The sequence below is a fragment of the Mycetomoellerius zeteki genome, unplaced genomic scaffold (genome assembly GCF_001594055.1).
Source record: "Mycetomoellerius zeteki isolate Tzet28-1 unplaced genomic scaffold, Tzet1.0 scaffold39, whole genome shotgun sequence".
Classification (NCBI taxonomy): Eukaryota; Metazoa; Arthropoda; class Insecta; order Hymenoptera; family Formicidae; genus Mycetomoellerius; species Mycetomoellerius zeteki.
In genome coordinates, this window is record NW_017257381.1 from 285,054 (window position 1) to 295,679 (window position 10,626).

General features: G+C 30.7%; 1 protein-coding gene across 4 annotated transcripts; it reads right to left on the minus strand.

Moving 5' to 3' along the window:
• Positions 1-368: 368 nt before the first annotated feature.
• Positions 369-9,574, minus strand: hd (humpty dumpty). 4 transcript variants are annotated; one of them, XM_018453625.1, is made up of 8 exons: positions 8,683-8,698; positions 7,957-8,032; positions 3,036-3,680; positions 2,625-2,953; positions 1,296-1,516; positions 1,037-1,240; positions 763-943; positions 369-696 (listed from the first exon to the last, which is right to left on the minus strand). In XM_018453625.1, exons 3-8 carry the CDS (start codon positions 3,674-3,676, stop codon positions 506-508), a joined length of 1,767 nt encoding a protein of 588 aa, XP_018309127.1. In that variant the 5' UTR covers positions 3,677-3,680; positions 7,957-8,032; positions 8,683-8,698; the 3' UTR covers positions 369-505. The 4 variants fall into 4 exon arrangements, with proteins under 4 accessions (XP_018309127.1, XP_018309126.1, XP_018309125.1 ...); XM_018453624.1 differs by lacking the exons at positions 7,957-8,032; positions 8,683-8,698 and adding an exon at positions 9,457-9,574; XM_018453623.1 differs by lacking the exon at positions 8,683-8,698 and having other exon boundaries at positions 7,957-8,147.
• Between the last annotated feature and the right edge of the window lie 1,052 nt (positions 9,575-10,626).

The window sequence follows — 10,626 nt, forward strand, 5'->3', positions numbered from 1 at the left end:
ACGAAAGTCCATATAGCGCAGTAAAACGTAAAAATATTAATTAAGATTCTTGTAATCTACAAAGTTATCGTCAGAAAGAATGTAACATTACATCGATTTAAATGGAAACATCTTTACCTAATATTGATAATGTTTATGGTCTCACATAGTATAGTTTCACACAATATGTACATATATCTAGCAATTTAAATTACATAACACATTAAATTACACATTAACAAAAATATGAATTTACAATAGCAATTTATATATGCAAGTAATTACATTAAATACTTGTTATTACATTAGACATTAATTAGATTATCAGATATTACATTAAACATCTCTATATTTTTACAAGCATAATGATATTTTCATTATCGGACGGTACATATCGTCAGCGATGTAACATTGCCCTAATGTTTAGGACAAAAAATCGGTTGCGTTTATTTAAAACTAATTTTTATGAGTACAAAATCTGTACTTAGAGGTACTATATTTATTTCTAATCTGTACATTTATACGATCACGACCATGTATATAATTCGTTAAAAAACTTGAGACTATCTAAAACTCCTATTCTAGTCGGGTCAGAATTACAAAAGTGGTTCAATAATTCTTCGTTGAACCCACAATCGCTTAAATTTTCTTGCCCAAAAACATTAGACGATACTTTCGTGATCCTGTCCTCATTTCCTCTCGTGACAATCGTGTGGCCTATAGAAGTATGAGAGTTACATTTTTGGCTCATAAAATTTTATTGATTATTATGCGTGTCCATACCATGTCTTGCTGTGGAAAATGAAATTGTTGAGGCCAATTGCGCGCAGCTTACCGAATACTGCTCTAATTGACTGGATTTCATCAAATGGCAAAGAGAAGGCAATACATGAGGCAAAAGAGGTCCTCTCAATTCGAGAGAATAATATCTATCGTTATTATCATGCACTATGCTTTCTCGAACCTTTGTCATTAAAAAAGAAAGAAAGCAACAGTTATGGTATAAAATAAAAATTCTACAACAGAAATGAATTGTATTCTGTTAATTATGCGATACCTTGAGCGGCTTTAATGTAGCACCATGGAAAGCTGTCGGAGCCAAAAGCGTAGGAGGTACACCCGCTAACGCACCAGTCGCCGCGATAGCTGATTTAAAATTAATTAAAAAATTAAACAACGCTTGCGTCTCCACACCTCTTACGAATACAAGGGATTGTTTCAAATTATCTACTTCGCTTTCTTTTTCCAAAGTCATTCTCGCCTAAAATGAGTCCAAATATGAACATAAATTAAGAATGCACAATATTTATGCGTACCTGTGAGTGATTAATTTTTTTTATTTCTGAATTTTCTACTCCAAGACTTTCGAGCCATTCGTCTTGAGTTTCATCATCATCTTCTTCTTTTTCTTTCTCATAATAGTCACTCTCGTATTGACAATCCTTAGTAGACGCAACATCTACAGTTTTAGAGTTAGAATCTGTTGTGTCAGATCGTCTTTTAGAATCTTCCCTTAGAGGCATAGAATATTCTATTTCTAAAACATATTGAAAGAGACACGATTAATATTTTAAACTTTAATATTTTAAAATCTATTTTTATTTTTATTTCGTAATGTAATTATGTTTCATTAACTTCAGATCTAATTTTAATAGAACCATGTAACAAAAAATTTTTTAATTCAATTCGAGGGCATTTTAATAAATAATTTACAAATCAACTAAACAATTCATTTTTTCAAAATTTTAACTATATTTTTAACATATATATTATTATGCACATCTGTTCTCAAATGATGTCGGCAAAATTAAATAATTTCAATGGATAATGCCATCATTTCGGTAAAAGTTCGATATTTCGAATAATACAATTAAATAAATTTATTTCAGATATAATTGCGCGTCGATAACTTTCGGACTTTCAACACAATCAGGGGGATTAGTAGCGTTTCAGACTTTATTGAATTGTATTGAATTTTTGAAAGTCCGAAAGTTATCGGCGCACAATCATATCTGAAATAAATTTATTTAATTGTATTATTCAACTAACTTTGACCGAAATGATGACATTTTCTGTCATATTTAATGTATTCATATTTATGGTCATTCTAAAGAATATATATACGTGTTTCAATGGATAATCTCTTCAAATTTGATGTATATTATAATCTTAGAACATACATAAATGGAAGGGACATTGCCTATACTTCCATGGCTTGCGCTGAAATGCAAAAATCTGTGCGAGAGAGAAAGGTAGTAAGGGATAAATGCGCATGCACAGCACCACGCAGCACCGTCATTTTACACATCTGTATAATGTACGAATGTGTAAAAAACACTAAACCAACTGTACAATTCACACAGATAACGGTGTTGCGCATGCGCATTGCGAACATTTATCCCTTACTACCTTTCTCTCTCACACAGATGTTGGCTTCACGTTCAACGCCCTATTTCTCTTCCAGTAGTATGTTCTAAAATTACAATGTACACAAAGTTTGAAGAGATTAAGATTATTTTTCACCATATAACTAATATTTCATTATTCGTATTGTATTGAACATGTATAGCTGTATTTATATCGTCATCAGACATTTTTTTATTAATAAATAACTAAATGGAATAACTAAATAAAATTTTCTCTACCTTCTTGTTTTAATGACTGTCGGAATCCACGTGTTGTGGGTGTGACAAGTGCATGAATCTCCGACAATCCGCAGATGCCAGCGGCACGAAAGAGCACCGTAAATGTGTTTGCACACACGTAAAAATATGGACATTGCCTTGCTCGCAATAAATGAAATAAAGATCTGAAGCTATCACACCATTCTCGATACAATGCATCTTTCATATTTTGGTTATTTACTGTCAATGCATTATTTGCGAGAGATGCACTCACTTTGTTAGCAGAGCGAGGGAATAATTCTAACCATGGTATAGATGGATGTTGCCATATTAAGCAACACTGATGAAATCTAATAAGAATATTTAACGAGTGTTATTACAGGCCTTACAAAAACAAATAGTAGAATAATGACAAAAATTAATAAAACTAACCTTGCATTTGGACTAGTATCCAAAGTTGTCTCTTTTTCTCCGATATTTAAACATCTTACAAATCCTGTAGTACCTGATGCCTCTTCGCTCGTTTTGAGTTTGCAATTCCATGGAAAAGGCTTCAAAGACATAAACCTCATTTTGGTTTTCAATGTCCAGTCTATAGGGACATGCTTTGCACCCTTTGAGAGATTTACGTCTGGAATCTGATTAATTGATTCTAATTTTGAAAGTACATTAGCAAAAGTTAAGGAATCTTTTATAGATGAATCTTCTGCCATTGGTATCTCTCGTCGGCCATCCATATTTAGTAATTCGAACAATGTATTGTCGTTACTGATGTCTAATCCAGCTGATATTATATCTTTTTGTTTCTTACACGTTTCACTGACTGCAAAAGGATTCTTACGCTTTTGGCAGTAAGATATACGTTGCAGTACATTACTACTAGAGTTAAGTTCATCTAAATTCGTAGTCGTTTGTTGAGTGCCAGTGTTAATAGTCGTTTTATTTATACGCGCTTGAAGTGCACGTTTCTTTAATTTCATACGATGTAATTGCATTACTTGATCAGGACGCGTCCATTCCAATGTATTTGCATTTTCAGACTCTGATAATGGCATATGTATTAAATTTGACATGTCGCTGTAAAAAGATATGACATATAAGATATGACATATATGTACAAGACATGATATAAAGAAAATTATGTAATATTTTTCTACATTACTACAGATTTTTATATTAAAAAAATAATTTTATAAAATGTTGCACATATCTCAATATATATAAAGTTATCAAACTAATAGGATAAATAAAAGTCGAATTAAAGTATGATAATCACAATAAATAATTAGAGAGTTAATATATTAAGAAAATTACAAGCTACATAATTTACATATATTCGCATAACATATTTCGACTATGAAAGAAAATTCTTTTAACTATTGTGCAATAATTATAAGGACAGTGTAATATCACATTTTCAACTTAAATTTATATAGTATATATTCTACATTTAAAAAATTAGCAATTATACTATTCGCTAGAGCAAATTTCAATTTCATCCCTCCGAGAACAAGATGGGGTGTGACATATCCTAACAAGCAGGAGCGTTTAGGACAAGGGGGGGACAAGAGGGAGCATTCCCCCCTCCCCACCGATCGAGAGACGCGTGTTGAATAAAAGCCCGTAGGGTTAAAATTTAAAAATACAAAAATGGTGAAAAAATTTCGCTGAAATTATTCTATGTTTTGGAACATTTCAGCGAAATTGCTGAAAATTTGATGAAATTTCACTAAAAATGAATTTTTCAACTAACATTGAAAAATCGCTGAAATTTCTCTGAAATTGTTTGTCTGAAATTTTGCTAAAATTTTGCTGAAAATGAATTTTTCAACTAAAAATCGCTGAAATTAAATTGAAATTTTTCTAAAATGCTGAAATTTTACTGAAAAATGTTCCAAAACGTGAAATAATTTCAGCGAAAATTTTCCATCAGGGTACAAAAAAAATTAAAAATCCTAAAAAACGAAATATCTTCCTCGACATATACGTACCTTGTCGTGATGAGAAAGATTTTAACTAAAAAGTAAAAGGTGTACACATTAGAAATAAATAAGTAACGAAAAAAAGTCATTAACTCGATACTTTAGGGATTGTAGGTCACCAAGGCTGTAGTCACCAAGAAAGGAAATATTTGAACATTTTTTCCTTGCGTGTGGCAAGACTGCCTCCCCCCCCCTTAGAAAAAATCTTGCGAATGCCAACAAAATAAATTTCTATAACTTCTTAAAAAGTACCGCGCGCATGTTGCCGGTTTCGTATAACTGGAGAATGTGTTGTTATCAATCATACTGAATTATAGTATATTTATGATAAAGTATAGCATGGGGTATAAGATACACCCACGTTTGATTCATGTTGATTTTCTATCTGGTTCGCGAAGGGTTAAGAATTCGATTTTTTAATTGCAGTACGATCATTTTTAATAGTTATCAGCAATCAAAATCAGAATGCTTTTTTATTTAATCCGCGTTTAACTCGGTAACAAATATCGTAGGAACATTTTTAAAAATAAATTTTTAGGAAAACTTTAAGCTTTTACGTCACATAATCGAAAATTTCGCAACAAATATATTCTACACGTAATTTTGAATTAACAAAATATCGTTGAATTTTTCCTCCAACTCAATACATATTTAAACACACACACACACACACACACACACACACACACACACACAATATATTAGGTTGTTATTTTAACAATTTTTGAAATTTAATCGGGATACCCCCTAAAGTGGTTCAATATCTCGAAAAAATAACACATTTTTTTCAGATTTTTTGAACAATTTTAAACTGCGTGCCACCGGGGCATGGATAGGTGAAAAAATACCTTTGTGAATAAAATTCGGTCTAATTCTTAACCAATTTCATAGTTTTTTTTTTAATTTGCTCGAAATTGAATGAGCTATAAGCTCATTTTTCGTAAATGATTACGGTCCAAAGTAAAAATTGCCTATTTAATGAAGTGAGCAGAACAAATCAAAATTATACGATAACGAATATTGGATTGGCAATTTTGCTAGGACACTGATAAGGATCAAAGTATGAACTCTAACGTCTTATACTGTTGTGGCAACGAAAGTACAGGTGCATATACTTGTTCAAAATGCAATAAAATAGTGCATGTTACTTGCGGTATTTCTTACGAAGATAATGAGGGATTTGGCAGCCAAGTTACTTGCAATTATTGTGTCAATGAAGAAAATATTAGAATAAATCGAAAAAAATCTTACGAGGGGCAGTTTAAAGGTGCTGAAGAAATGACTAGAAGAAACGAAGCAATTTTTGACGAAATAGAAACTGGGAAGTACGTAACAGTAGTTATCCTAAAATTTGACAGAAAACCCTTGAACAAAAAGAATTTAGAAGGAATTATAGTTGAGAAGAAAAATAACATGTACAAAATAGGTACAAAAAGTGGTATATTGAAAAACTAGTTTACCAGAGGCGACTTAACACCTGTATCTTCAATTAGTTTCACTTATAGTGACATTCTTTAAGAACAATTTATTACTTTAAGAGAAGCCTCCACTTTTCAATCTATATTTTCAGGTCAAGGATTTTCTGTCTTCTAAATGTCAATGCTAACCATCAAAGAAACAGTGCAATACAAAACAATGTGCCTGCTTTAAGTCTAAACATATATGCAATAGTAAATGTCATTCGAGTAATCCTTGCCGAAATAAATAATAAAATTGTTTTATTTTTTCCGATGGATAATTTACTTTGTTTAGGGCTGGTTGTGTTCTATCTTCGAATAAACTATGTGATGATTAATTTAATAGATAAAAGAATAAAAAAAGGAGTAAGAGCAAAAAGAGTAGGAGAGTAAAAGATTGAGCTAAAATTTATCAAAAAGTGGAACACATACACAACTCAGCCTTAAATAAGCAAGCATTGCATGTTATTAACAATGATAATTATAAGAAAAGATAGAAAAAGTTACATTTGATTGTTATTGTTTATTTTTGCTTCTTCGTTACCAGTTTACCTGTTGTGACGCGCATAATTTACTTATTTAAACATAGTATGCATAATGTTACGTTTCTTTTAATCTAAACATGATTTATCGTTTATGAATGTTTGCTTAATTTAAAATGTTTGTAAATCGTGTTACGTTTATTTTTATTTATGTCTGCGGTGTGTTGCGTATCACTGATATTTACACGTTATATAAATTTTTGATATGTTCAATAATATACTATTTTAATAATTTATATGTATATTTTTTACTTCTGCGAACAATAAGTATACCAATACATTACATAGTCTCGTTTTAAAATTTTTTATCTATTAACACATATTATATAAAAAAATTAAAATTTTATGTAACTAATAACAGATACAAAATTTAAAAAGCGGGTGACAGTTCACGATAAATGTATTTCATTGCAAAAAATTTTCTCTTTATTAAATAAAGGCTATTTTAAATAAAGGTTTTTTGTTTTACCAATTAACTGATTAGACATAATGTCCTTGAAAAATAGAGAATGATTTGCCTAGTCAAAAGCTATTTTCCAATTTGCCGTCAAGTTATGTCAGCACACTGTTAGAAATGTGACCATGAGCTTCCTTTACATGTAAATGAAGCTCGTGGTTATGAACGAAATTAAAAGTAATGAGTGATTTAACTGAAAATTAAGTTACAGTAGTTACTTAAATGTAATGAACATGTACATTAAATTTATGAAATTTAATGTAATTTTTATAAAATTTTATGAATAGTATAATATAATATATCAAATTTCATAAATTTTCATGAAAAATACATGAAATTTCATGTACATGTACACAAATATATTTTTCCGTTATAAATACATTAAATTTAATGTAAAGTCATGAAATTAAGTTCAAATTGTGTAAATTAAAAGTATATTAAATTTCATGAAATTTTTAACAGTACAGGCTCTGTTCGGTTTCTGCTCACAATCTACTGACAGGTTATGCAGCAGGCTCTATTCGGTTTCTGTCATCAATTTGCTGGCATAGCATGTCAGCAGGCTTTGTAATATTTTTGACAGCAGTTTGCTGACAATGTCTGATAGTACAAACTGCTCAAAATATGTCTCCGCATGCTTTGCTGTCAGGGCATGCATACTTCACTAAATATCATTTGCCTAAAAAGCATTCAGGCAAATGCTATTTGCCTAGGAAAATAGCATATAACTAGAAAAATAGCATTTAAAACGGGCAAAAGTCATTTGACCAGGCAGATAGCATTTGCCTAGTCGAAAGTTATTTTTCTGAAATAAGCCATTTGCCTATATACAGGGTGTAACTAAAAAAACGTATAGGGTGCTACAAGAATATGCAATAAAAAATGGGGGGTTCCGTTTAAAAAATTCATGTTGACCTTGACCTGACCTTGGTGGTGCCTTCTATCCAAAATCCGTTATTTCCACTTTCTTTCCCCCAAGAAAACCTACAAACTTTCATATAAAACTTTTTCTTATATCTCTCTTAGTTTCTGAGATATTCGCCTGGGGCGATTAAAATGCCCCACCCTATAGGTAAGTTCCTTGCATTTCATGCATGATACGCGTAATATATTATTTCTCCTTGTTGTTCATCAAATATTAAACAAAGGTAAATGAGACATCATGCGCATCATGCGTGAAACGGAATGCAACCTATGTCTATTATAATTGTGAGAGATTATCCTACGCAACACAGTTGTCCAAGAGATATCCTAAGGATGTTTAGAGGATATACTACATCCTAATACAAGAGCATTGTGTTCCGTGAGACTTATTTTAATAAATATACTTGAATTTTGATTTCACTTCTTTTTCTATGCCATTATTTTTGGTTTTTTGTCATTTTGATTCCACTTCTTTTCCATACTCTTATATTTGAAATTGTTTTATTATGTTTTTGAATAAAGCTATAGTGAGTCAGACGTTGAGAGAAAAACGCAAATTTCTTAGAAAATCAAGTTGAAAATTTCATACAATAAAAGATTGGTGTTTGAAATGATCCATATTAAGACAAAAACAAGATCTCAATAAACAAAATGAAACAGATTCGCTACCAGAATCTTACTTACAAATTATACAATCTCTCTTTCCTTCATAATTACCTTCTTTCTCTTTCTTTTTACACTCCCTCTCCCCTTTCTTCTTCCTCTATTTTTCCTTCTATTTTTCCCCTTCTTATATATGCTCTCCTTTCCTTCTATTTTATCACATCACCTTCTTGCTTTGAATGTTGATTTATATTGTCTTTAAGCACACAAATTCACTGCTAATGCAGAGAATGTGTTTTTACAGCAGTGAATTGATGTTTTTAAAGCAGTGAATTTGTATTTGTAAAGTAAAGAATTTATGTAGAGTAAAATGTATACATAGGGCTATATCGAGTTGGGACGATAGATATCTTAACCTTTAAAGTCTCGAACTTTAACGCTTAATAACTTAATTCACGAGGCCGACTGCTGTGTTTTTCTACGAGATTCTTTCGTTTTGAGTGAAAACATGTCGAATGAGTATATTTTTATTAAGATTTTAGGAGGAGAGAGGGGTATTCTAAATAATCTAAATAATTACCTAAATAACGTTTTTGGGGATTATTTCTTATTTTATATTTCAAATAAGTTTTTGGAATCTGTATTCTATTTTTTATTTTAAATAAGTCATATCAGTTTTTCTTGATTTCTGCAAGTTTATATTTTAAATAAGTTTCTGTGGAACTTATTTTATACTATTTATTTTAAATAAGTCGTAACGATAGTTCACCGAGTCCAGTCGACAACAAATAACTATTGAGATATATAGGTTAGATCGTAACTTTTCACGAGAATAATTAATTCATCGTAATTAATGGTTTATGGTTTTTAGAAAAAGGAAATACATACCGTTTTTTATTGTTTGTTAATCACTCGTTAATACCGATCGACTGTTAACGAAAATTTTTATCTCTTGATTAATTTCGTAAAAAATGAAATTAGAAATACGATGTAAACAATACATTCTACATAGGCCCATGATGTAATAAGATAGGTGAACCAACGCGCATCATGGCGGCCAAGCAATAAGCCAGCCAATCAGGAATCTGTCCAAAATGCAGCGCGATTTTCAAAGGCAACATTGATAAATGTGTATGATAAAAATGTAAATAAAAACGTTTGTAAATATATAATATGAAAATACTGTTATAAAAGCCTCGTAAAATAATAAAAATACATAATAAAAGTAAAATAATTATAAATAGATACATTGATCAATAAATTAATAAGTAAAATAGTAATATAGAAGATTAAATGATTACGAATAAGAAATAGAAAAACATTATTCATAAGAAATTATTAAACATTATCTTACTAATGCGCGCGTTTCTGGTTCAAATTTACTCCAATCTCTTTTACAACAAAGGTTTTTGCGGAATTGTTGCAGGCATTATAGTGAGTTTTATCTATATTTAATAAAGTTTAGTAAATATTTAGTAAAATTTAATAAAAACTTGCAGCAGTTTTAAGTATTGTCAGCGTCATTTTATGTATCAGGATTTATAATAAATGTAATTGCATGATTTAACAAAAGATCTCTTTATTTAGAATATTTTTTCAACCTATGTTTTCTTTATTACATAAACGATATAGTTTTTTCCTCCCTTTTTTAACCCACGTCCCGTATCATAGAGGCAGCCATATTGCTTTTTGCACTTTGGACAGATTTCTGATTGGCTGACAAAATTGGTTACTGCGCATTCTTCTACTTGGTTCACCTGTCTTATTACATCATGCATAGGCCTAGTTTCCACCGAGGAGGATTCGAACCGGGTCAGGAGCTGCACACAATAGGCCTGTTCTTTTTAGCTGAGTTTTTGCACTAGTTCATTTTTCATCCTTTTCTCTTCAAGAGGAAAGAAGATGAAGAAAGATGAACTGATTCAAAAGTTCAGCCAAAAAGAACAGGCTTAATGACTACATTTATACGGCTTGATTTATAATAGGATTTATAATTACGGGTTGGTTTATAATAGGCCAGAATCAGGGTACTTATTATGGAACATGTCGGAATGAATT

Coding starts and splice junctions, on each gene's coding strand:
- hd (XM_018453621.1), bottom strand. CDS start 6,000: ATGTTATTTTTCTTCTCAACTATAATTCCTTCTAAATTCTTTTTGTTC. Junction 1,517..2,624: donor ACAGTCATTAAAACAAGAAG/GTAGAGAAAATT, acceptor AATATGTTTTAG/AAATAGAATATTCTATGCCT. Junction 697..762: donor ATTTTCCACAGCAAGACATG/GTATGGACACGC, acceptor ATACTTCTATAG/GCCACACGATTGTCACGAGA.